Source organism: Ailuropoda melanoleuca, chromosome 14 (assembly GCF_002007445.2).
Source record: "Ailuropoda melanoleuca isolate Jingjing chromosome 14, ASM200744v2, whole genome shotgun sequence".
Lineage (NCBI taxonomy): Eukaryota > Metazoa > Chordata > Mammalia > Carnivora > Ursidae > Ailuropoda > Ailuropoda melanoleuca.
In genome coordinates, this window is record NC_048231.1 from 79,639,423 (window position 1) to 79,666,456 (window position 27,034).

At 53.7% G+C, this 27,034-nt stretch overlaps 1 protein-coding gene across 2 annotated transcripts in view; it reads left to right on the forward strand.

Moving 5' to 3' along the window:
* The window catches only part of RNF165 (ring finger protein 165), a 108,284-nt gene that overhangs the window by 54,396 nt on the left and 26,854 nt on the right, over positions 1-27,034 (forward strand). The window contains exon 1 of one of the 2 annotated variants that reach the window (XM_011223506.3): positions 1,810-1,955. The exons of the other annotated variant lie outside the window; for it this stretch is intronic. Coding sequence (XP_011221808.1) covers positions 1,910-1,955 — 46 coding nt within the window. The 5' untranslated portion in view covers positions 1,810-1,909. Of the gene's footprint in view, positions 1-1,809; positions 1,956-27,034 lie in introns of those variants that run through there. 2 annotated transcript variants of the gene reach the window in all.

Genomic DNA, 27,034 nt, shown 5'->3' on the forward strand with positions numbered 1-27,034 from the left:
AGAAGCAGCTGAGTGGTAAAGCTGCTTGCCTTCTGCAGTGGGGCTGGCTGGCTTTGGAGCCTGGGTCCCTATCTAGTGCTACAGTCATTAAGCGTCCTGAGTCCCCCAGTGCCCAGTGGCTGAGACCATAATCATTGACTGGAACTCACAATTTCCTAGGAAACCCCAGGAGTGCCCCCGGTCTCATGTCAGCCCAGTGGGGTGCACTCGAGTGTATGTGGTTTGCTGCGCTGGGCTGGGCTCGCTCACGCATCTGTGCTCCTGCCCAGACCCTGGGGCCATCCCGGCTTTATTCTAGGTGGTCTCGTTGGCCAGCGGCTTAGCTTCGGCTTGCTCGCGTGCTGAAGCGGGAACCGAGAGAGAGAAATGGAGAGAGGAAATGGGCAAGGCCCTCTGAGGCCGAGGCTTGGAACTGGAACGAGCACGTCGGCCTCACGCTATTGGCCAAAACAAATCACTGAGCCAGCCCAGATTCTAGGGCGCAGAAATAGACTCTGCCTCTAATGGGGGGGGGCTGCCAAGTCACAGGGCAAGAGAGTGAGACAAGGGAGGGGGCAACTGAGGCCATTTTTGTATTCCTTCTCTCGGACAGTTTATCTGGTCTTCTGGAAGGCCACTGGGGGCCCAGGCCCTGTTAGTGAGAGAGGGAAGGGAAATGTTAGCAGGTTCAGGCTGCTGCAGAGAAATTCCAGCTGCCTGAATGCAAAGCAGGTCTCCTATCACCTCTCAGGATGGTGAGCTCCTCTAGGATATGGCCTTTGTTCACTCCTGAGTTCAAAGAACCTAGCACATGCCTGACACACAGTAGGTTCTCAGTTGTCAAGGATGAAATTAATTCAGTGAGTTCACCTGAACTTAATTCCATGTAACCTGATTTCAGTGCTCTTTGTGAAATACTTACTGTTTATTGAGCTTAGCCCTCCTTAATCCAAGAGAGTCGGAAGACCATCCAGTCCTCTGCCTGGCTGTCGGGACCACGAACCAATTGTTGGGCATGACTGATGGGGGACATGATTGAGAAGACGTCCAGACAGCCTTGGAAGCTCTGGCCTTGCAAACCGCACCCATCTCGTGACAGCCTGGGCCATCCAAGGAAGGGCGTGAAGAGGCCCGGGTCTCTGGAAACTCTTCCCAAGTTCTTGGCACCATGTGGGTTGGGTGGATTTTCTGCTGATTTTCCAAGTGGTTCAGTTTAGCCAAATCCAGCGGGTGTCTCGGCAGCCTGCTGGCTTCCCTTTTCCTTTGAAAGCCTGAGAGCTTTGGAAGGGAAATCTGAGACCATGCTTGAGATTTACCACAATGCTGTCTGTGTAAGGGCGGCCGGGATGGGAGAGACTTTCAAAGCCCCAGATTCTTAGAAACAGGAAGCTGCCTTCTGCCAGGAGTCAACGAGGTTAGCCTCCCCCGGCCAGGCCTGGAGTCTGGGCTTCATCTTGGCCAAGCGGGCCTGTGCCCCAGGGGTCCCCTCTTCCTGCTCTCCAGTGTGAAGAGGAAGGAAGGGGCCTTAAGGAGATATCATTCCTCTCTCTCATTTCCACCTTCAGCCTTTCCCAGAGTCAGGAATGGGGCCTAGGGTGGGAGATAAATGAGATTCATTCCAGATCAGGAAATAATCAGACTGCTGTGTGTGGTTTCTCAGTGGTGACTGAGAGGAGAGATCACCGTGTCAGTCACTAGGTCAGGGTGTGTGGGACGTGTGTGTGTTGGGGTGTGGTCATGGGAGGTGGCAGGGTGTGCATATGTGTGTGTGGTCATGGGGAAGTGGCAGGGTGGGAGGAAGGAGGCAGGTTGAAGAAGAGGAAATACTAGGAGACCAGATATTATAGGTCAAATGTGCATGTGGCAGTCTGAGGCTTTGCCGGAAGCTGTGGATGGTCCAGGAGAAGAAATGTAGCCCCTTGCCTCCAAGATGCCCCCTCAGCCCCTGCTCAGGTGGGGACAAGAATCTGGCACAGGTGAGACCACTAACCAGCAGGGTGTTGCATGGTGTAGCCAGGGTATCAGGGCCGGAGGGACAGGGGGGAGGTGAGGGAAGCTTGGAGCAGAGAAGAGTGTGAGCTTCAGTGACACAGTGGGGTCATTTGGTCTGGAATGGTGGGAAGCCCAGCGTGGCTGCCTGCTGTTGAACTGAGAGCATGCAGTCCAGCCCTGGGGCTCTGTGGAGACCAGGAGCCTGATAGCTGCCATCAAGGGGTCTGGCCCCTGTGCCAGGCGAGGCCACACACCCTGAATGCAGTGACCCTCGCCGTCCTTGGCTTGGTGCTCTTGGGTGGTGTCGGTGCTTACTGTGTGCTTTTCCTCCTTCCTCCTTGGATCCCCATCTCACAGGAGACATGTCACCAATACCCAGTCACTGTGTAGGCCGCCTGTAGGGCAGTGGTTCGGAAAAGGTGGTGTGCTAACGACTGTCCTGGGAGTGCCTGGTGAGGTGCCGGCCCCCTGGGTGGATGTCAGAGATGGCGGGGCAGCAAACCTGCCTAGGGGCCTGGGAATCTGTATCTGAACAGAGTTCCCAGGGGGACCTGGAAACTGCTTCCATGTATTATGATTGCAAAATACCTTCAACGACAGGGTTTTCCTCGGAACTCCCTCCGCCTATGACGTGGGCTGAGCAGGGACAGCTGTGCCCATTTCCCGGATGAGGACAGTGGAGCTCATGAGGAAAAGCATTTGCTCAGGGACACACGGGCGTAGAGGGTAGAGCTGGGACGCCCTTTTCCATCGAATACTCTCACTAGACTGGGTCAGGCAGCGAGGCCTCCTGGGAATGTGTGCACTTGAACTGGGCGGGGAGGCATGTGAGTCCCCGGGAAGAGCCTGCTTTATCTGGTTAGCTAACGTGCTGTGGGTGCTGACTGGCGGCAGAGAACAGGGTCCTGGGGGACTGGGACACGGGATGGACAGGCTTTGACAGGCAGAGAAGGGGAGGCGAAGAAAGGAAGGGTCAACTGGGAATGACAGCGTCCCGTGCTGCCTGCGACCAGTCCTGAAGGCAAGTATCGGCTGCCCTTCCCCTTCTCACCGCTGGGAGGACCACCAGAGCGCTCTGGGCATCATGGACTCTTACGAAACAGAAGGCTTTCCAGCCTTCTTTCCAGATGAGGAGACCGAGATGCAGAGGCAGGAAACGACTCACACAATAATGAATCAGCGGACTAGGGCGCACACGTAGATGGTTTTAGAGTCAACAGCCGCTCATCCAGCATTGGGGCGCCTTCCTCCTTTCTGGTCCAGGACCTGCCGTTGTTCTTCTGTCCCGTCTTGGACTGTTTCTCTGGTTTTCCCTCCAATTCCCTGATACTGAGCCCTCACATTCTATATCGTGGTTGGCTTTTCCAAAGCACTTTTGTATACACCATCCTGAAAGGTGACTGGGGCAAGCAATCCACTTTATAGATGAAGAAACTGAGCCTCAGGGTTAGTGGAGCTCAGCTATGGGACCAGACCCTGGCTGTTTTCTGATCTTCAGGCCCTCAGTGTTGGGCACTCTCTCAGAGAGGACACCCCAAGCTCATGCCGGGACCCTCATCCCACCTCTTAGCCTTCCCCTAGTTTCATTTCCCAGGGCTTGGATATCCTGGTTTCCCTCTCTAGCTCCAGCTCTGACTTCGAAGAACGGACGGGGCCTTCCTGACCCTTGTTTATCACCCCTCGTGTCCACTCCTCTCCTCTGAGCCTTTTGCCTGGACCACATGGGCAGTCTCTGGGGGCCTTCTTTGTACGTGGGCTTGGCTAGTTTCTGCATCAAGGGCAGGGACCTGCCTAGTCACTTCTGTGTTCCCCAAGAGAGGGACTGCGCACCCAGCAGGCCCCCAGTGAATAGATGTTTATTAAGGGGTCTGATGGCTTCCCCCTGGCCTGTTGAAGGAGTGCTCTCATGGCCCCCATCCCCTCTCCAAAGGACCCGGATCAAACGGGGAGCCTCAGTCTGTTAATGGGCAGTTTTTAAGATTGTGTGACCTGAAGAAATGGGGGAAAATATCTCCTATATAATGTAATTTCTAGGCAGTCAGAACGCCCCCCTGTTCTCACAAGTTCCCAGCTGTTCAGAACATTCCCTGATGCGTCAATGTGCCTCTTAGTGTGGTGGGCCGAGTCAGACAGTCTGCCGGGGATGGTCTGTCGTCTTCCTTGCTCTGAACACAGCCTGAATTGTGCCAGCTTTTCGGCAGCCCTGGCACTGTGCTCCTGAGGTCCATATCCTGTTTCTCTGTTTGCATTTCTCCCTCCTTGGTTTTCTGTTAGACCCAAATGTGCTGGTAAGGACTCAGGATTAGGCTCAGGGAGGCATGTACAACCCAGCTCTCCGGGTCTACTGGGGAAAGCGGGTTCTGGATGGGATGGCATCCAGGGAGGCCAAAGCCGCTAGGGGCAGAGATTGCCACCATCAAAGCTAAGCCTTATACTGGAAATGCTGGGAGGCCTGACACTCCTGTAAGGATTGAGAGACTTACTATGCAGGCTGAGAGCCCCAGGGCCGCGTGACATGGGAGGCGAGGACACAGGAAGCCTAGGCTCGGGTCCCTAGGGCCCTGCTCAGACATGCTCGGAGGTGAGGGCAAAGCTTATTTGTCCACGCTGTCTGAGGGGGGAGGTCCTGGGACAGTGGGTCCATTACCACTTCACCTGCCACACCAGTCCAGGCATGGCCCAGGGCCTCCCAGCAGCCAGCCAGCTGGACGGGCCACTCCAAACTCAGGGGGTCAGCAGACCAAATTCCAGCCAAAGTCAGAGGGTGGCATGCGGCATTGTACCTCACCTCCATTTCTCCAACCATCTCTGTCCCTCAAGGACGCTTTTTCATTATCGTGGAGGAGTTTTTCTGACCTCTCATTCCATTAAGAACGACGACTCCATGTATTTACATTCTTTAATGGATCCAAGAGCAAGAAGACATGAAAGGAATTTAGCAAAACCCTTATCCTCTTTTGGACAGGCAAAGTGACTTGCCCATGGTCACCCAGTGACTCAGGGCCTTGCCCCTCCTAGACCACACCTGGGTGGAAGGGTGGAGCAAAGGAACGCACAAAGGGCTCTCCCTCTATCCTGCCATCTTCCCATGAAACCGTCTTTAAGAGATGCCCACCACCTCCAGGACTACCCTCTAAGTGCCTGCGAACCGTCACAGCAGCCCTGGTGGCTCAAGCCCCTCCTGGAGGGGCTTCTAGGTGTCACAGGCCTTTGTGTTGAGGAGGCCTTTGAAGTGTCTCCTCCTCTGCTCCTCAAATAGGGCAGGAAGACACATCCCAGTCCCAGAGCCCAGCTGACAACAAGCATCTCCTGCGAAAGTGGGCTTTTGCCCTGACGGGGGGGCCACCGGCTTTCATCTGCTCTATGGAGTGGGGGGGCCTCTCGGTGAGAGCTATTTACACAGAGGAGAATTGGAAGCTACAGATCTGATGTGGACTCACAAACCCTCCTCGATACCCAGCAGGAGGCCTTGGACTTGGCTTGCTCTGCGGGAGGTCTTGCAGGGCGCTGGGGAGGCAGTGCATTCTTTCCTCCCCTGGTATCGAGGTATAGGTGACGCTCCATAAACTGCACATATCTGAAGTGCAAAGTCATGCCTATGCCCCGCTGGCGGGCTCTTCCTGACTTCCTCATCTGTTAGATCAGCTACGTACTGAGAACGTCCTACATGACATGGGCTTTTCCTACCTTATGCTCTCTCCAAATTCAACTCTCCAACCCCAGTTTCACTATGGCCAGATAAAATATAGGATGCTCAATCAAATTAGAATCATGATAAACAATGAATAGGGTTTTTTGGGGGGGGGCTATGAATATGTCCCAAATATTGCATGAGACATACTTCTATCAATATTGCATGTGACCTATTTATACTAAAAATCATTCGTTGCTTATCTCAAATTCTTTTTTTTTTTAAGGTTTTATTTATTTAGACAAGGAAGAGAGAGAGAGAGCATGAGCAAGGGGAGGGGCAGAAGCAGGCTCCCCACTGAGCGGAGAGCCCAACGCGGGGCTCCATCGTAGGACCCCAGGATCATAACCTGAGCCAAAGGCAGATACCTAACCCACTGAGCCACCCAGCACCCTGCTTACCTGAAATTCTAATTTAACTGGCATCCTGCATTTTTACTTGCTAACTGGCAACCGTAAGCTCTACCCTCTTGTGATGCATAGAACTCACGTGTTCTTTCTGCCAAGGAACAGCCCTTCCGGTATTTAAAGAGAATTCTCAACACTCCCGTGTGTTCTGAACCTTCCTGGTGTTTCAGGGTGCTAGACAGCACCTCCTCTGGTCTCCCTGTCATGCATTTAATTAATGATGTTAAGACTGTTGGCTTTTCTCGAGTCATGTTCCATGGCCTCTGCTGACCTCGCATTCACTTGGGTGCCGTCAGGCAGGCATCCCCTCCAGCCCTTAGGTGTCTTGAACTGTCTTGGCTCCTTCGCCTATGCCAGTGTTTTTTCATCTTGTTGGTTTGTCCATGCCCCTAGGCCATTGCCATTTGGCATGTCATGGAAGCTAGAGTGTGTAACCTAACAACAAGTCCATCCCTCCCAGATTAGAAGAGATTCAAACCCGATACGCCCGACTGGCAGATCTGCAGTCAAGTCATAGATGAACGGGTGGACCTGGCCAACGCTAGGCACGGACGCCTTTGCTGTGCCCTTGCAGAGAGCCCTCCCTTCCCCACTTCCTATGGCTTGACATTAACCAACGCTCCCTGGGCCAGCTTACCTAAGTGGTGTATCTATTACCCAGACTACATTTCTCATTTCATCTACAAACATTTCATAACACTCTTCTTCAATTTTCTGATTCATTCATTTCAGGGAGTATTTATAGAATGCTTCCTTGTGCGGTATGCCAGATGCCTGGTGAAATCAGATCCATTCCACTCTGGTGTTCTTCGTCTCCCAACCGAAGTAACCCCAGAGCCAAGACCCATTCTTTAGGGAACTTGACAGGCCCCTACGGATTATCAGACTCCTCTTGCTCCCCATTCCCTTTTTCATCCATTTTGAAATCCATTAAAAATTTGTCAAGGTATTTTATATTCCAACTTAAAATTTCTCGATTTCATCTCTTTTCCTTGTGGGAAAATTTAAACCCAATGCATGGTCGGAAACATCTCCCCCTCCCCTCCTACTCTGGATTCCGCCAAAATTGCTTAACATCTCTGTGGTCTCATCTGCAGGCCCTTCCCCTGTGCTGTACTATAATTTAACAGAGTTGAAAGACGTGTGTCCAGTGACTGTGCTGAATGGCTGTCTGCCTTACTCTTCTTAACTTCTGATTCTAATGAATTCTAAGTAACTTGATGGATGTAGGTCAAGGGCAGGAGAAAGGGCGACAGAAATAAGCTAATAGATAGTACGCACTTCTATTGCATCAGATACATAATGTATTCGGCGTTCATGATATCATTCCCCCTCCTTGAACTCGATGCAGCTGGGATCATTTGTCCCATTTTTGAGCTGGAGAAAGTGAGGCCAAGAAGTTCGGAGAAGTGAAGTCACGCAGCCGGTGTGTCTGTGGGATATTTGCAGAATTCACGTGCAGCTCTGTTCAGCTTCAAAGGCCGTGTTCTCTCCGCTGTTCTACGGAGCCGTGCTGAACTTGAAGCAAGCATCATATGCAAAACTCAGTTTTTAGAGAGATGAAGTTCATCATAGTTCTTTCTGACATAGGATCTGCTTCATAAAGTGAGTGGACTGTTTCGGACACATCTATTGTGCACAGTAGGGCGGACTGGGCTGTTGCTCTCTGGGACACAGGGAGGTTGAGGGACTTGTTGAGTGTCCCAGAGGAGAATTTTTAGCTGTGGGGCCGGCTGAGAGGCTGGGTTTCTTCAGCTCGGAGGGCTCCCCCAGAATAGTGGCGCCCGAGGGAAGTGCCTGTGGTCAGGGTGTAGGCAGCATAGGAGGGCTGGAGTGTGCAGGGTGGGGTGCCCCCGACAGGAGGTGGGGCCAGCGAGGGGTCCGGCAGTGGCCCAGGTAGGGATGATGAGGGCCACAGTCACAGCTGATTCAGGGGGCTGGGGCGGTGGGGGGGAGGCGGCAGAAATGGCACAAGTGGGCAGAGGATTGGACAGAAAGGGTGCACGAGACAGAGAGTGAGCGAGGTGACTCTGGGAAGGTTTCCAGGGCCCTGCCCTGGAAATGGATCCAGATGGGATCTGTACACCCCAAGGGGTAAGACAGGTGGAGGAGCAGGTGGAAGGGGAATAACTTTGATTGGGATGGGTGGCATCAGAAGTTCAGTGGGCCACCCTGGCTGGCGTCTTAGGGTCTGGGGCTGGCCGCAGAGCTTTGGGGTTACTTCCGGGAGGGTAGTGGTTTTCTAGACCTTCCCTGAAACAAACCTCCCTGCAGAACCAACATTCCCTTTCTCCCACCCAGTGAGTGCACAATTCTACTGGGATTTGTGCATGTGTGTCCTCACACACTCATCCACACACATCACACAGTCCCCTCACTTGTCCACACTCACACATGTACATACTCACACGCTCACCCCACACTTGTGCACACACTCACACACTTACCCACCCACATACACTTGTACTATCCACACTCACACACACACCCATGTGTACTTCTTTACACACTCACCCAACACACACTCCTATCGAACACACTCACACGCTAGAACACATTCACACACACATTGTATATCCCTTAGACATGCATCCACATCCCCAGTCCCCTTACAGATACACACGCCCTCCCTATACACTCACACACCTATACGCATTTGCATACTGACGTTCGCATGTCTGTATCTTCACACACTCATCCATGCACACACTCCCCTCATATATACATCCACACACTAGTCCATGCTTGCATACATGGTGCACACCCTCACCCCCCCACACCCTCATGCAGCCCATTCACACGCTCCCCTCAGCCGCACAGGCTCGCTCCATTCCCACACTTGTACACATTCGTACACTCACTCAGACACACAGCCTCACACACGGGTAGCCTTTCCATCTCCCTCCCACTCGGAAGCTCCCTCCAGCTGTGGGGCCAGCCCTTTACAGTAAGCCGCCTCAGGGAGTGGCCGCCCTCTGGGGACTGGATGCCCTGGGCCGGGGAACAGCGCCCCTGTCGGTCAGCCGCACTTGGGGTGGCTCCCTGCTCCTTGTCGCCCATCGAGCTGGTGGGTGCTGGCTGGGGCTGGCCAACCGGAGCAGAGCCTCTCGAGGGTGCACAGCACTGTGTCCCTAGTTCCAGGCCCCCAGGAGACAGGAGACCAGAGTGTCCCTGGAGTGGAACAAAGTGTTGGAACTCCAGGAATTCATAGACAGCCTCTCATCTGGCTCATTGTACTAATGAACCTGCCCTGCCCGGGGTCACCCTGCTGGGTGGTGGCAGGCTGGGGACTAGAACACCAGCATCTGGAGCAAGGGGAGCTCTCGGTGTCCTGGCTGACACGTCTGATCCACAGAGGAGTCAGAGGTGGGCCTGTCTTGAAGGTTGGGCACAGAGCCTACCCACAGCACAGAGTCCAGATTCTGGGCTGTGGGGCCCCTCCTGCCCCTGTCCCTTGGAGCTGCTGTCCCCGGGGCAGGGTGTGGCTGACACCTGGGAGTGGACAGTGAGGGCAGGTGTCAGGCAGCTCCAGGCACTTGCCCATCTCGCCCAGAATCCTGGTTCTGACGGGGACACCCAGGGACAGGGCAGGCGAACGTGCTTGTCTTTTCTGGTATCACCCTCCTTCTGTCCCCGAGCAGCCTAGTTTCTCTTTAAAAATCACTATTTATGGAGCCCTTATTTAAGAGTTATCTAAAACCTTCTCAAACCTGACTCTTGCCCCTGCCTCTACCAGCTCTTGGGGGGAAATGAGGACTATAAATTCCATCCTACCGCATGCAGTTGGGCTTCCTTTGATCTGCCTTGAATTCCCCTGTGTTTGAGATCTATCTGAAGTACTGGGATCAGTGAACGAGGGTTACTGCCTCCCTTTCCAGGGAGCCTGTGGCCTTCACCCCACAGGGTGGGAGACCAGCTCTGGCCTGGGCCTCCACTTTAGACTGCCCAGACCTTTGGAGGGAGCAAGTCTCCCCTTTGAGCCAGTCCTGGGAGCCTCCTGATCCCACCTGAGCGTCACCACCGCTGGCTGGCCTGGGGATTAGCTCTGTCCTGCTGGCTGCATGTGCTTTCTCTCTTTGGTACATATTATCTTTATTATTAGTCTGTGGCTTCGTTTCTTCCCCCATTATAAAATCACATAACAAGAAATTTGGAAAATATCATTCCTAATCCCATCACCCAACAAGACCTTGGTAACCTGCTGGTATCCTTCCTTCTAGATTTTCTCCCTGGGCCAATGAGGTCTTGATTAGTTTGTGTTTTGTCTTTTGTTTTTGTTTTGAAGTTGAAGGTTAATCCCCTGTAATGCAGAGGTTGTTTCCAGACCTGTGGTTCCAGCAGTGGCTTGCACGGGGAAAAAAATGAATCACAGCTGCTATTCATAGCTGGATTTTTAAAATTAAGGGCAGGGAAGCACTTGCTGGGAGCTGGCACTGGGCTTGAGGCATGTCAGGGAACTCCTGCTTGGAAGGCACATATGCTCTAGGTAGGGTGACAAGACATACCCTGGTAAAAAGTTGGGGGATGTCACAGCCATTACATCATCACAAATGTCACAAGGCTGCTTGGGGGAACATTGCCTATTGAGAAGCACAGAGATGGATGGCGCCTTCAGCAATCCAGGGAGGCAAAGATCTGGCAGAGGCGGGGGGGGGGCGCAGAGAAGCCTTCCTGGGGGAGGTGGGATGGTGGCTGAATGTTGAAGTCTTTGAAGATGGATGCTGGGGAAGGGGGCTGTATTTCAGTTTGGGGAAACATCCTGGGGAGACAGTTGGAAGCAGGAAAGCTCCAGTATGTATGGAGGCCTGAAAGTAGCTCAGTGGGGGGGGGGCTGGAGTCAGAGGTGAAGGGTGATGTCTGTCTTGGAAGGAGTAGGGAGCCATGGAGGTAGCTGAACCAGGCGCTGTGATGGAGGCTGCTGATTCAGTGGAAGGTGAGCAGGCGGAACCTCAGGTCAGCTTCCAGGAGCAGTGAAGAGGCCACTGAGGAGGTGGAAGGGGGAAACCTGCCAAGGGGTAGCATTTGCCTGGCCATCTCTTGGCTCTACCCTCCGTCTGCCCAGTCAGAGCTGGTCTCAGGCTCATCTGACGGGCTTCTTGGTTGGTTCCCGGCATCTATAATGACAGCCTGGAGGCAGTAGACAGTCTAGAGAGGTGAAACACTCAGCACACAGAGCCAGACTTCCTAGGTTCAAACTCCAGGTCGATGCCGTTAAAGCCCACCAGCCAAGACTGCCAGAAGCACACCTGTAGTAGCCACACCCAGTTCGGTGCACCAGCCTGCTGCAGCGAGGGAGGGCCGGCATCCTGGGAAACGGCGGGGCACCTCCAAAGGGGCATTAAAAGGGGGCACTTATGGAGTTCAGGGGCTGGAATGCATCCCCGTGTGGTCTTGAGCAGAGTTTGTAAACGAGCGGGTTGCTGGAACAGTCAGAAGTCATATCTTTAGAACACGCGGGTCTGTTCGGAATTGCTGTCAGATCAGTTTGTCTGTGGTCTTGTCTTGGAACATATGGGTGCGAAGGAGCTGGTGTCAAAGCATTTGAGCTTAGCTAGTCTGCGCTGTGCCGTTTATCTGTTTCATGAGTCATCACACGGGCCTTTTCGCAAGTTGTGGTTTCTGTTTCAAGGCTCAGTTCCCTAGTCACTGCCTACCTGCCCGCAGGGCCATTTCCTCTTTCGTGTTTGCCCTTGGGCTGGTTACTTGCCCTCACGGTGCCTTGGTTTTCTCACTGGTTTAGAGGGACCCATAACAGCAGCCATACCATGCAGTCCTGAGGATCCATGAGTTGACATTAATAGAGCCGGGACACAGTGGGTGTGATACACGTGTCCACCATCATAACCACTGCACACCTTCAAGACCGAGAGAAAGAATGTTGTTATCCTTCCTGCTCCCAGAGAAAGGATAGTCTGCAAATTTATTTTCCACTTAAGGGGGGAAAAAAGAGACACTGTGATATGAGAGACCTGGACCCTAACAGGATGGTGTCCAGGAGAGCAGCTGGCGTGATCTAGAAAGCGCAAGTCCTGTTTGACTGCTGTGATCTTCTGAGGGGTGAAGGAAGGGGATGGAAGGATGCTTTGAGGTTTGAGGTACGTCTGTGTGCAAATGACGGTGGTGGCACACTCCTTCTCAGTGTGACCAAGGACAGCGCGGGAGGAAGGGCACTAAAGCAATGATGATCTGGAGTGTGGATCTGATAGGGAAAGAATTGTCTGACTCTGGGTTGTTAAGCCCTGGGGTGGGGAGGCGGAGGGGCCGTGGGCTGCTGGCCACATCTGACCAGGGTGGAAGTTGTGGTGCACTGGAGAGACCCCCGCAATGGGGGTCAGGTGCCTTTGAGTGGCGGGGCGGCAGCTTTCTGTCGCTCATTCTTCTTTCTTCGTCTTAGCCTCCCATTTATAAGACAAAGCATTCAGAGACCTTGCAGACTCCCTGCTTTCTTTGCACCAAGGCATTCTGGAGATCATGTTCATTCTTTCTCATGATTGCACAATATTCGCTGAGTACGCGTGCCACTCCCCACGGACGCTTGGTTGTTCCCAGTCTTGCGTGCTGACAAGCTGCTGAGCACAGTTCATACATCTGTCTCTGTGGACTTGCACACACTGAGCCGTGGGATGTCAGGTGACGCTGTCAGGGACAGGGGTTGTGCACTTGGGACTTTCACGGCTATCCCCAGATCCTTCTCCACAGTGGCTGCACGGTTATAACCCCACTGCCAAGTTGTGCGCCCTGCTATCTTCCTCACGTGGCTGGGGTGCTGGGTGGGATTTCTTGACCATCTCTCAATGCACCTGCTCCTCGGAGGCTTCGCGATGCCAGAGCCCTGCTCTGCCGCGGCTCCCGATTCTTAAGGTGCTGAGTACTTAGCTGGGTTTGGCTTCTTGTCCAGCTCCTTTCCTTGCACGTGTTTTCTGCTTCCCACCCCAATTTCAGAAAGAGAAGAGAGGATGGAGAGAGAACGAGAGAGAGGTTGAAAGAATGAGAGAGTCCCAGGTGTTCCATGTCTCACCAGTGATACGCCAGCTATGGTCATCATTCCAGCTTCTGTGAACACAGACCTTGCTTCCCAGAGGCAGGGTGGAGGAGAAGGGGAAGAAGACCAGCCAGCTGTGTGTGTCCTGGGGCAGGTCAGAACCCTCCGGCTGTGGGACTGAGCAGCAAACGCACTGCCCAGGTCTTTGGTGAGGGATCGTCATTCTTAGCTTACCAAGGCTCCCATATCTAATGGTAATTTCACCGCAGGAAGGTGCTGGTGGGGCGGAGATCTTGGTGGTGCCCTGGAGCCATGCCATGGAGCTCACCAATGAAATGGAAATCTGTCACAAAGGAAGTGTAAACACAACAGAGCAAGGGGTGGGGTTGCCTCTTGTCCCTCCTGCTCTTGTCATCAGCACAGCGCATCTTGAGCTCACTTTTATGCATCATTTCCTCGACTGTCCAGGCTGATGCTGGTGGTCAGGAAGTCATCCCTGCGTCCTGCCTCTGTAATGTTTACAGGGCTCTTCTCTCTCTCTTTCATACACACACACACACACACACACACACCCTTATTCTTTGATCAGACGTCTCCCCGGCTCCAGGGTCTGCTGGGTGCCGGCTGTGCATGGGTGGCAGATGACCACAACCCTGCCTCCACCCTGGGGTAGAGTTGCTTAGACAAGGCCTCTCGTGACAAAGGACAGGATGCAAAGTGACAAGAGTCATCAACAAGACGGGCAAATTGCGTCCTACAGCTCCCTCCTACCTCCCAGTGACAGCTCTCTTGGTTTGCATTCCCTGAGCAGTCGGTGATTTCAAGGGAGGGAAGCAGAGTAGATGGGAGAAGGCGGCTCCAGGGCGCAGGTGGGGCGAGCCTCGAGGCGAGAGCTTCAGGTCTAGAGTTTGCTGCCTAACAGGGTCACTGGCAAGCTTCAGGTCGGGCCAGTTTGCTGGAAGATGAGAACTCCAGTGGCATTGGCTGGAGAAGGGAAAGAGACAACGTTTCCTAGGGGCCTCTGACTTGGCCTTTGGTGGTGACATAATGCCATCTGGCTATCATTAAGAGGCCATGTGCTTCTGGATCAGTGGATTATGTCTCATCCTGGCAGTTGAGAGGGCGTTGTGTGGAGCCATTTGCCTTCTCTTGCCAGTACCCCTTTACTACTGCTCCGTTAATCTCAACACGTGTGTGTTCAGTGCCCACTGTGAGCAGGCAGCAAGCAGACAGTGGAGGGCCTGCCTCACGCGGTTGACGTTCTCTATGTGTCCTCGACTGTGATGAACCACCCGTCCCTGGGAGGCTCACTTGGATCCTAGTGGGGGACTCCTGAAAAAGTCTTCCCATTCCGAAGGGCAGAGGCTGTACTGACAGAATCTCAGGCTTGGGTCAGGTGTCGGGGCTGTTCACCCAATGCGAACAAGAAGGGGTGTGTCCAAGAATGAAATCCTGCCTGTTCATGACAACATGGATGGACCTCGAGAGTATTATGCTAAGTGACATAAGTCAGAGCAAGACAAATCATACCATGTTGTTTCACCTACAGGCGGAATCTGAAAAGCCAAACAAGTAAACAGATAAAATAAAACAAAAAGAAGCAGACTTAGAAATACAGAGAACAACTGGTGATTGCAGAGGGGCTGGGGGCTGGGGGGATGGGTGAATTAGGTGAAGGGGATTAAGGGGTGCAAACTTCCAGGGAAAAGTAAGTCAGTCAGTCACGGGATGAAAAGCATAGCTCAGGGAATATAGGTAACAATATCTTACTTTGTATGTGACAGATGATAACTACCCTTAACATGGTGATCATTTCATACTGTGTATGTTGTACTCCTGAAACTAATAGTAATATTGTATGTCATAGAGACTTCAATGAACAAAAATAAAAGGGGGTGTTTTTCAGCCGAGTAGCTGGATGTGCCTGAATTATGGCCAGGGGCTGAGCCATCTGTGATCGTCACATCCCCTTGGTCCCTTTCTCCCTGACTCTTGGTTGCCCACTGGGAGGAGGAGGGGCTGGGGGACCATGGCGTCCAGCCCCCTGGAGTGGCATCAAAGATGCCAAGCTCTCTGGGCTAAAAGCCTCTTCTCAGCAGAGTAATTGGATCTGACTTGCAGCGGGCAGGGAGCAGAGGTATTCAAGTCAGCTGTGCTATTTTTAAACGCCCTCTCTTCCCCAAGTGCAGATCTCAAGCTCAGCGGGAGAGAATGGCTCATCTCGAGGCTTGGGAATCAAAGCACAACTCCCCACCTCCACCCCCCTCCTTAAGTTTAACCAAAGTTTAAGTCCTGCAAAATCACATCTCATACTGGATCCTGCCACGACCACATGTCCTGGTGTGGGGAACAGGTGGACTCCAGGGGCCGTGGGGTGGACAGGACGTATCCTGGTTTGGGCTGACTGCCCAGCTGGCTGGAGGCAGGCCAACAGCCCTGGTCTCTTGGTTGCCTGACAGCCCTGGAGGATCACCACTAGGCCAGCGGGCAAACATGTCCCTGCCGGTCTGCCGTCTGCCACTGTCTTTGACTCTTGGTAGCAGCTCACAGCTGCCTGTCAGTCTCTGAAGATAGCGGGAGTCAGAGCAGAGAACAGGAGCCCTCCTGTCAAATGTCCCTCTGGGAGCTGAGCCCCATACTGCATGCAGCCTGGGGTGGTGGAGACGGCTCCAGGGAGGCTGGCCTCTCCGTCACAGCACTGCAGAGGCCTCCTCCCTTGCCTGATTCTTCCCACTTGCCGCACTTCCGCTCCCCAGCAGCCCCCACCCCCCCACCCAGCCCCTAGCCCCTCCAACCATGGGTTGGTAGTGAAAGTTCCCCTGCCAGGGGAAGCAGGGAAGACAGGAAGGGAATTGCTGGTGGTCCTGACAGCACCCCTCTACCCTTGGAGAAGGGCAAGGCCGCCTCAGGGAGGAGCTGTGATGACTGTGGAGTCGTTGCTAGCAGCCATCACGGAGTGAATGCCTCTAGATGTCACACCTGCCGGCCCGGTACCACTGCGCCCTGTTACAGCTGAGACACAGAGGCCCAGACGGGAGACCCTGGCCAAGGTCACAGGCAGATCCTTCCTGTCTCCCTGACAAGGATCCTCAATCCCCCACCAGAATTCTGAGGCCTTGGATGTTCAGGAAGTAGTGAGACTTTGGCTTCAAAGGGCACAGCACTCTGAGAGGCTGGGGGTGTTCCAAGCGTCTTCCTGCCTTAGCTGGGGGTGGGTGGTGGGCGGTGGGCAGGGTGGCCGGGCTAGGTGGCCCTCTGTAAAAGTTTGTTGCTTCGGGTGACAGGTCTTGAACTTAGTTTTCAAAATTGTTTGGTTCAAACATTGCAACCCGGGAACCCTGCCAGCGTCCCTCTTCTCAGAGAGTGGCATTCGAATAAGGTGGGCTGCCTAGACCCTTTCCAAGGGCGCCGATTCTCAAGTTCACACCCAAAGCAGCATCACTCAAGCCCAGCGTTATCCAGAAGTAGACCATGTGGTTTCATCTAAGGGAAGACCCTCTCCACCCCAAAGTCTGTCTGCTGCAGCCTGCCCTGTGGTCCCTGAACTCACACCACTGGAGGGCCTTCCCACTGGCTTTCTCAGCAGTTCTGAGTGGAGTCGGAGGACCCTCCCTGGCTATGGAGTCCCCCAACGCCCTGTGGAACAGAACCCCAATGCACCCTGTGTTAGCCCTGCCACCTGGGGTCATATGATGACCCGTTGTTTACTTTCTCTGTGCCTCAGTTGACTTATCTTCAAATTGGGGAGGGGGGAAAGCTGAAACTGGGGGAGAAGAGTGGGAGACACTGTGGGCCACCCGGGAAACTGGGGTGAGGAAGTGGGAGGACAAAGGGGGGCAGGACAACACCTAAGACTGACCAGCCTGCCCATTTTGGTGTACTTCATCTTTATTATTTTTAAAATCTCCTTTGTGTATTTTGAAAACCATACGATATATGCACATGGTATGAAAGGATGTACAGAGACAGAGAAAACCACATCTCCTTCCCTCCCCTGCCCTCAGCCACCTGTATTCCCTCTGCATGGGAGCCACTGTTGTCAGAACTCATGTCACCTTCCAGAAGTCGTCTGCTGCATGGACACTATAACCGCAGACCCTCAGCTCTTCTGTGAATGTTTGTTCTAACACCCTTCCTATCAGGCCTCCCTGGTGTGAGTTGTTGCACCTTTTCAAAGCACTTTACTGCAGCACGTCTGCTCTGAACCCGTGACCATCCCGGACGCCGAGACGGCAGCCTCCTTCTGCCTGTCTTGCAGGTTGGGAAGCTGGAATTCAGAGAGGGCAGGCTACTTGCCTGAGGCCACACCGTGAGTAAGACTGGACTTGAATGCAACTCCCCGGGGTCCCAGGGCAGATGTACCCCACTGCTTCCTTGCAGGAAAATACTCCACTCCCCCTTTTCATGTTAGGTATAGAGCAGGTATTTAATAAAAAAATGACCGACCTGGCAAAGCAGGGCTATGTGTAGCTATGGCCAACAGGCAGGCCTAATTCCAGCCAGGCAGGGAGCAGGCTGTGGATCAAGGCCACGGCTGCCCTCTGTGTGTGTGCGTACACACACACACACACACACACACACACACACACACGCCCCTCTGACTCCGGAAAGTCAAATGCAGCATGTGGAACTCCGTGCTGCTCGTGGCTTCCCTTGCCTTAGTGGAGAGGGAGGGGTGCAACGGGAGCTGGGAAGGGTCTTGCAAAAGGCCATACTAGGTTTGTTGGGGGCCACCTTGCACCCAGTAAACACCTTCACTCTGCACCGTCACACCGCTGCAGATGGGGAGCTCTGTGAATGGGGAGCCCGCACCGGGGCTGCAGGCGACTATATGTGGGATCAGGGCTTGATTTAAGCCCCTGTAAAGAGCCTGGCAAGATGGGCCTTTATTCGTGGCTCAGAGACACCCCTAGCTTCAGGTGACACCTGCAACCCAGGACATGGGGGCAGGGAGCAGTTTCAGGGCCTGGGAGAGTCCTGCGTCTCTTCAAAGCATCCCCTTCCCTGGGCCTGGAAGACTTTGACCAGAGTTTAACTGACATCACTTAATGCCCATGGGAGACCTAAGGTGGTAACCTTACCAGTGATTTGCTTACGGAGCTCCCCTCTTCAATGTTCTCGGCCCCATATTTTGATGGTGCAGACAATGAAAGAAAGAGAGGCTCGGCATGAGAAAACTAGGGTCCAAATCCCCAGCCCTGGGCCAACTGATGTTGGTAAGCCTCTCTAACCCCCTGAGCCTGTTTCTCCATCTCTAAAATGGAACCAATTTCCACAGTTCACTGTGCTGGGTGGTTGTGGGGCTGAATTTGGGAAATGCTTTCTAAGAGGTGACATAATGCACCCATCTTACTGTGGGCATCACGGAGGCACTGAAATAGAGTCCCGAGGGAATCTCGAGGACCTCGGGTGGAGGAAAGACAAACAGGGAGGCAGAAAATTGTGCCCGAAGCCCTGGAGGTGGCCGCCAACTTTGGGTGGCAGAGTCAGGACAGCCAAGGCTGCACCAGCTGGCTACTCAGGGCTGGGGACTGTCCCTCAGCCTTTTTGACTTTGCTGTTGGCATTTTCCTTGCTAATTAACATGTCATGGGGGTGGAGAGCAGGAAAAACACAAAACAATTGATTTGTCTCTTTGCCAGCACATCTGGGAAAAGGCTGGGTGTGGGAGGTCAAAAAACAGGCTAAAAATCAGTGCTTCACATTCTCAAGGAAGCACAGGCTCTGAGGGTTTCAGCTCTCTGTTGCTGTCGCTGATGAAAGCACCAGGAAATCAGGTTCAACTGCAGACTGGAGGCAGAGAGGAGAGGCACTGAAAGCTCTTTTGGCTTTGTCAGGGGAAGGGTGATGCCGGGACTTGGCTGGTGCTTAGGGGGCCAAATAATAAGTCACCCATTCATCCATGTATCCGTCCATCTGTCCATCTATCTATCCACCCAGTAAGTGTTCGGGGTGCACCTGGATTCCATCCAGCCCTCTCAAGGTGCTCTGGGTGTTTCGGGGAGGGATGAGGATTTTGCTCTCTAAACAGCCAGACTCATATTCAAAACAGAGGATCACTCAGAATTGAGTCCCTACTAAATACATGGCAACATCATGTGTAGCCAGCTATAGCTTTTTTCTGTGTAACAGCCACTCGGAAGTATGGTTTCAGAACAACCACCATCTATTCAGCTCACAATTCAGTGGGCTGATAATTTGGGTTGAGGTCAGCTGGGACCTTTGGTCTTATCTGGGCTCAGTCGCATATCCAAGGTCAGAGGGACAGACTGGTGTCAGATGGCCTCAGCTAGGAGAGCTTTCCCAGCTTCACATGTCTCTCATCCTCCAGTGGGTTAGCCTGGGCTTGTTTGTGTGGGAGAAGCAAGGGTCCAAGAGAGTGGGAATGGGCAAGGTCTCTGAAAGCCCAGTCTCAGAACTGGCATGATGTCACTTTCACTACATTCTATTGGCCAAAGCCACTCACATGGCCAAGTCCAGATTCAAAGATGAAGAAATAGATTTTGCCTCTTGATGGGAGGGGCTACAAATCACCTTGTAAGGAGTGAGCATACCCCAAGGGGAAGAACTGGGGCCACTGTTTTGAACTGTCAGCCACACGATCTTAATTGCTCAGGACTGAAGGTCTGGAGCCCTCCTTGTCCTCTGTCGCACAATCCACATCCAGTCCATCAGCAAATCTGCTTACCTCTACCCTTGACATATATTTTGATCTGACCACCCCTTTTTCCCTCTGCCCTATTCCCACCCTGGTCCGAGAAACCATCATCTCTTTCTTGGTTGCCGCTTCTTCCCTTTTATCCCTACAGCCTGTCCTCAACACAGCAGCCAGAGCAAGCCAAATCTTACCACTTCTCTGCTCAGACACCCCTTTGGCTCCTAATCTCACTAGGAGTAAAAGCCAACATCCTATAATGGCCAACGAGGGCATACACAATCTGTTCCCTGAGCTCCTAATATCTATCTTGCCTAAACTCCTACCACTCTCCCCAACCCTCACTGTGCTCCGCCCACACATGGTCCTTAAAATGACAGGCTTCTCTCACCACAGGGCCTTTGCACTGCAGACCCATCTGCGTGGATAGTTCTTCTCCTGGGTATCTTCATGCTCAATCCTCGGCCCCCTTCAGCTCTTTACAAAAACATCACCTTCTCACTGAAGGCCCTCCTGGCCAACCTATCTAAAATTGAAACATTCCCCCCACTCAGTTTTCTCCTTCTTTCCCTCCTTCAGTTTTCCCACAGATCTTATCAGCATCATCACTAAGTGATGTATTTCCTTATCTATTTACTTCGTGTCTAGACCAACACCATCCAACAGAAATATAACGTAAGACACATATATAATTTAATTTTTTTCTAGCAGCCATATTAAAAAAGTAAAAAGAGGGGCGCCTGGGTGGCACAGCGGTTAAGCGTCTGCCTTCGGCTCAGGGCGTGATCCCGGCGTTATGGGATCGAGCCCCACATCAGGCTCCTCCGCTAGGAGCCTGCTTCTTCCTCTCCTACTCCCCCTGCTTGTGTTCCCTCTATTGCTGGCTGTCTCTATCTCTGTCAAATAAATAAAATCTAAAAAAAAAAAAAAAAGTAAAAAGAAACCGGTGAAATGTGTTTTAATAATATACACAATCTAATCCAAAATATCCAAAATTTATTGTTTCAACATATAATTCATTTGAAAGTTGTTAGTGTTTTGTTTTTGTTTTTACATTATTTTGTTTGTATTAAGTTTTTGAAGCCTGGTGCATATTTACGCTGGCAGCCTGTATCAATTTAGACTAGCCACGTCTCACATGTGGAACTGTCCTGTGGGGTGAGCACACGGGATAATACAGAATGACACCACCAGCCCGTGAGGGCGAGGATTTCCGGCTGTTTTATTCACGGTTGCGTCCCTAGCGTCTAAAACAGCGCTTGCCCCTTAAGAGGCACACAGTCAATACTGGGTGAATGAGTAAGTCAGGTTTAGAATCAAATGCAAGTACGTGGCCGGAGAAGGGCTGGTCTGGCTAGCTTCATCCTCAGGGCTGCCGGGCAAAGCTGTGAAGGGGGTAAAGATAGACTTTCTCTCCCAGCACGGCCACTTCATTCAGCACCTCCATGCTTCTCCGTCTTCTCTGGACGGACGGAATACTCTGCATGGTCAACCCCACTGAACACCAGGGACTTAATGTGTTGCCCTCCTGGGGACATTTGCATCTTAAAAGTAGGAGTATGAGAGAGCCATGCTTGACCCAAGGCAGTGCCTCCCTCCCAGGAATTTTTAGCTCCGGTGGGAATGCTATTACTGGGCCATGAAGCTCTCTCTTTGTCGTTCCTGGGTTCACCCCGGGAGTAGGAGGCCGGCCGCGGTGCCTCCTTTAGCAGAGAGCCCTCCGGTGGCCCAGTGCTGGTTGCCCTGGGCACGCTCCCTTGCCTGCCATCTCACTGTAGACCATGCTTGCGGCTTGATGGGGGGCTTGGAGACTTGGGAGGAGTTGGTGTTCCCTGCAGCCAGCCCCGGGCCAGGCCCAGTGGAGGGCGAGCAGCGTTCGTCCTCTGTGAGGTGCATTCCCCGGCGGGGTCTCAGTGTTCACCCCGCCAGGTGGGCAGAGGCTACATGCCCATCCCCCTGACTGAAGGCTGCAGCCCAGAGCTGCGATGCAAGGTGCTTCAGCTGGCCTGCTGGGGGCTTGTGTGGGGCCCTCCTCCATGGGAATGGGCATAGTCTGGGCCTGGGGGGGGGCTCTTAGGCCAGCAGGGGTGACCTGGTGGAAGGGACACTGGCCTAAAATAAGTCCAGGATGCCAGGCGATGAGCTGAGTGCACAGCTGGCCCAGTCCCGCCTGGGGAAGGCCTGTCTGGTGGAGGGAGGATGGTGCTATCACAGGCCAAGCCAGTGGCAGCCGAGGGGCGGACAGAGTCACAGGAGGTGACCTGAGATGGGCCTTTGCTGCTGGTGAGGCATCTGGGATCTGCCAGTTGTGAGATCCCTACAGCTCTGCTTCTCCCAGGCATCTTTTCCCTCCTCCTCCTCCCTCTTCCCTCATGGTATCCCCCATCTGTCCTCCCAGCCTTCCCTCTCTCCCGCGTTCCCTTCTCCTCTCTCAGCCAGTTCAACCAAGGTCTTCCGGGCCTCCCTCCTTTGTCTCTGTCTCTGTCGCTCTCACACCCCATGCCCCAGGGTGCTGGCCCAGGTGCCCATGAGCAGTAATGGCTGGGGATCAAATTTAAGTGCGTCCGGCACCCTCTGAAAGCAAACGGATGCCCATGCACTGATATGATTTGATTTTAGGGTCTTGGGGAGGCCAAGGACTCCCCCAGTGCCTGGACTCACCTGCTTCTCTCTGAAACCCCACCATTACAACTTCATAACGGGTTCCTGACAAAACCCTTCTGCTTTCGAGCAAGGCCCCCGGCTAACCTCCTCTACACTCTTCTGAGGAGGAGCGGGCGGGGGCACTTGGTGTCGGAACAGATGGAAACGTGCTGGTGGGAGTGGTGTTACCTGCGGCCCGTCCCGGGTGCTCACAGGGCTGGTGTTCACCTCTGCGTAGCTGGGACGTGTGCTCTGAGACCCTCAGGAGGAAGTGCCCCTCACAGCAGCTCCCTAAACTTGGTCTACCTGCCGGGCACAGGGCAGCGCTGAGGCGACCAGGTCCAGGCACCATCCTTGCATTTCTGGGAAGTCGTTGGGGTTTGGTTGCTGTTTTGTTTTTTCACTTACTGGAGAATCAAGACTATGAGCGCGTATCTGGCCTCATGACCTAGGAGTCACTGCCCGTGGTTTGCAAAAGCTAACTAACCAGTGCCGTCCACAGTTCGGAGTCCACAGTTCGGAGCCCGCCTTCCCCGGCCAGGAACGGGGGGAAGAGGGCTTCTGCTCTGGGTCTGAAACCGCTGCTTCTCCTGAGTAAGTTGGTTGTGATTCATAGTGAAGACCTCACATGCTCGGCCACCCCCATCCCTGTTGGACTTGCAACTGGGCCCTGTTATTCCCTGAAAGAATCCTCAGTCTTTCCGTCTGTGGCATTCCCCAGGTTAGTCCTTCAGCCTTACACTTCTGCCCCCCTCGTTCCTGTGTGCGTTCAAGCCTACCGGGGCGAACTCGCAGGGCGCAGTTGTTTCGCGCACTACCAAGGCTGCTAGCAAGATGCTACTTCCTACACGTTCAACTGTTCATTTTCATTCATTCATTCATTCATTCATTCATTCATTCATTCAGCAAGTTCTTACTATGTATTAGGATCTGTGCCAGGCCCTAGGAATACAGGTAAATGAGACAGACCCAGGGCCTGCCCTCATGTAGGGAGGTCTCCTGACCCCGGATGCCCTCCACAAGATATCCTTTTATGAGTGCACTGGGAATATTTTGTTTTGTTTTTTTAAAGATTTTATTTATGTGAGAGAGAGAGAGAGAGAGAGCATGAGCGGGGGAGGGGCAGGGGGAAAAGCAACTTCCCGCTGAGCAGGGAGCCTGATATGGGGTTTGATCCCAAGACCCTGGAATCATGACCTGAGCTGAAGGCAGATGCTTAACCAACTGAGCCACCCACGCATGCATGCGCTGGGAATGTTTTTACAGACCTCTGTGGCACTGGGTGGAGAAAAGTATCTTCTGGGATGGATGATGCCTGGAAGACATCCCATTCCCCGTAGGCATTTTTGTCTGCAATTGCAGATTGTCCTTAGCTGGCCACTCCCTCCTAGGCTCCCTGCCTCTACTCCTGTCCCAGAGGGCAACTGGAGCTAAACGCTGGCCTTTTGCAGCTTGCTGGAAGTATGCAATTTAATTGTTTCGGGTCCAGAGCAAGTAGGCTTTCTTAGGATGGAAATTCCCCTCCCAGCAGTGGTTTTGAGAGCCCGGAATTCAGTTCCTTGGAAGAAGGTGAGCTTTTCATTAGAGATCAAAGACTGGCCCTGGGGAGCATTCACAGAGCTGTTCTGGGCTGGAAAGGACCCCTTTGGGCATATCACTTCCTTTCCAGGCTCTGTTGGTCAGGGAACCAAACTATGGAGAGGGAGGAAGGGAGATGTCTGGCACCCCAAGGAGCCGAGCTGGTGAATAGGCCTCTCCTGGGGTTGATCAGACTGGAGCAGAAGAGGTTAAACCGATTTACCTGGAGGTGGTAAGGGAGTGGGAGGAGGTGGTAAGGGAGTGGGAAGAGCAGCAGAGGAAGCTGGGTTCTGGGCAGATGGCCCACTTTCCCTCTTCTTCATCTCGGATTTGTCTGATCTGCCATCAAGTACTCAGCTCATGAAGTATACCCCGGACTCTTGGTCTCGTGATTCAAGACTCCCCACCATTTACCCCGCCCCCCATCCTTCCTGTATCACCTCCCCAAGTGTCACATCCTGCATCTGACTGGATCACGGAGGATGCGTTCCTTGCCACGCAGATCTCGGATATGGCCCAGGCTAGAGAAGTCAGTGTGGGCCATCGGGGGGCTCAGCAGATGCAAGAAAAGGAATTCTGAGCTGTATCGGCAGAGGAAAGAGGAGGACCATGGGGGGCCCCGTGGAGGAGAACAGGGAGTCTGACTTGTGGCTCACATCTCCTCCTTGCACCCAGGCTCGGGCCTCCAAGCTTGGGCGCTGAGGACTCCTTGCTGCTGTGCTCCGTCCTTGCTTCCCCTGGCCCCTGAGCCAGCCTTTCCGGGCCTCTGCAGCCCAGTCTGGCATGGGGAGAGGTGGCCGGGAGTTCGCATCATCTCCTGGTGGGCCACCTGAAGGTGTTCCTGGCCATCTCCTGCTCCAGTGTCCACACTCCGCTGCTGGGCAGCTCGTGGGCCTCTGCATGGGCATCTCCATTGATGAGGAACTTTGGGGGACATAGTGACAGTCTAAGAGACATCTTCCTTGTGTTGACCCAAGTCTGCTAGAAAGAGCTTCATCCCTCTTCGGGCAGCTATTACCGGCCCCAGAGTGTCCCCCTCCCGGCTCACACCCAGATTCATCAGCTCTTCCTCGTGTCAGACCGCCCAAGGGCCCTGACCACCTCGGTCTCATCCTTGCAGTCCAGTATACCCACGTGCATGTTCTTACAAGGCGCCCCGAATTGATGCTTATACACAGGGACTTCCTTCATCCTTTTCATCAGTCAAATCCTGTGAGGCATAGGATTTCCCGGGGCCCCATAGATTTGCCCTGCTATCCGCGGGACAAGCCCTTGGCCTTTTCTTAGGCCGGTGGGGGAGGCCTGAGGCTGCTGGCCCAAGGAGACTGCACTGTGCCTACGGAATCTCAATCCGCATGGCGATTCCTCAGCCTGTCCCGCCCTCCAGGGGCACGGCAGCTGGGCCCTTGTCATATCATGGGTACCTCCTTAGGCGGGAACACGCTTTCTCCTGGGGGCATTTGGGGAGATGGGTGGGGGTGAGGCAGGGGAGGTGCGACCACCAGGGCCATGGCACGTCATTTCCACCTGGACAGGTGGGTTCCTCTCTGGGAGTACTGTGTGGGGACATGCATGGGCACGTGGGGACCCTGGTGCTGGCAGAGCAGGGGGACAAGCCCCGAGCCCTAGTCCCTAGCTCAGCCGTCACTACCCGGGAGCCCTTGCACAGACCACCCCACATTACCCTCTTCGGGGTTCTTCTCTGTTCAACATGGCTATCCACTTTCTGAGGATCACTGAGCTTGAATATTCAATGATTCCATGAAGAACCCTACTTCCTTACTAGCTAATAATTTAATCTTTACCTTTTCTGAGATAATGAGGGCCTTTCTTCCTTTTCTTTCCTTCCTTCCTTCCCCCTTTCTTCCCTGTCTTCTTCCTTCTTCCCCAATCTTTCTCTTTTCCTCTCCCCTTCATTGTCTCATCCCCCCTCCCCAGAAGGTTCCTGAGCCCCCTCTAAGAACATAGGATGTCTGCTGCATCGTATTTGCTCCCAAACCACTCTTATCACAGCTTATTTTTGGAGGTAAAATTTGCCCACGAATGAAATGCCAAGTATAAGAAGTGAATGCCACAGTGAAATGGGGAGGAGCATCTCCCGTGGCTGGGAAGGCCCTGGGGCGCTCCGAGGGGGATGAGCATCTGCCCTGGGGAGTCCAGGCTGCACAGGGCATGACAGTCTGGGTAGACAGGGGAGCAGCACAAGGGCTGGAGGCAGGCAAGGCCCTGGAGGTCCGGTAGAGGTGAGAGGGAAGGTCACACAGGGCGGAGAGAGAGAGAAAGAGAGGCCAGGAGGGGAATCTGGGCAGGGAATGCTCGGAATTGGGCTTTAGGATAGGTCAGCCCCGGTCTGCTCTGCTTCTCACTGCTTCTAGCCCACTTCAGGCACTGGGCATTACACAGGTCTCAACAGGGGCTGGGGCAGGACACCTGTGGCTGGGCTTCCGGCTCGGGACTCCTGGGGGCAGCGCAGCAGTCCCTTCAGAAACACCTCCCAGGGCTTTCTACTTGGCTCCCCAGTGAGCAAGATGAGAGGCCTGGCTGGAAGATGCTCAAGGTCTCAGACAGCTGAGACTTTTTAGCAGGTGTGTAGGACCAGGTGTCATCACTGTGGGTCACAAGTCTAGGAGACAAAGACCCAGAGAAGTCCGACGTCCTGTTCGGGTCTGACTGTGAGGGGAGGCACCCTGGCCTCTAGGATGCCAGATAACTCTGCCTGGCTTTGAAAACCTCTTGCGTAGCAGAGGCCTTCCTCACTGGCCTCTTGTGGACAGCAATCTGCTTTTCAAAAGACTGGGTTTCTTTGCTGCTTGAGAGCCGGCTTTTCAGAAAGGAGTAAACTCTTACCCCAGCCCCAGCTTCCGGGAGAGGGCTCAGCAGGGACCAGACTTACAGCTGTTTGCCATCCTCTGTCTCCCCACACCATCCTGGGGGCCCTTGGGAGGGAGTCGCGGGGCGCCCCCTCCCTTCTGACTCTGTGGACTCTGCCCAGCACCCCTCCCCTCCCCACCGCCTGTTCTGCCCCCAAGTCTGAGGGAGGGTGACGCTGGGTCAATGAGCTGAGGTTCAGCAGGAACCTGACACCCTGAGAACTGGCCTGGGGAGGAT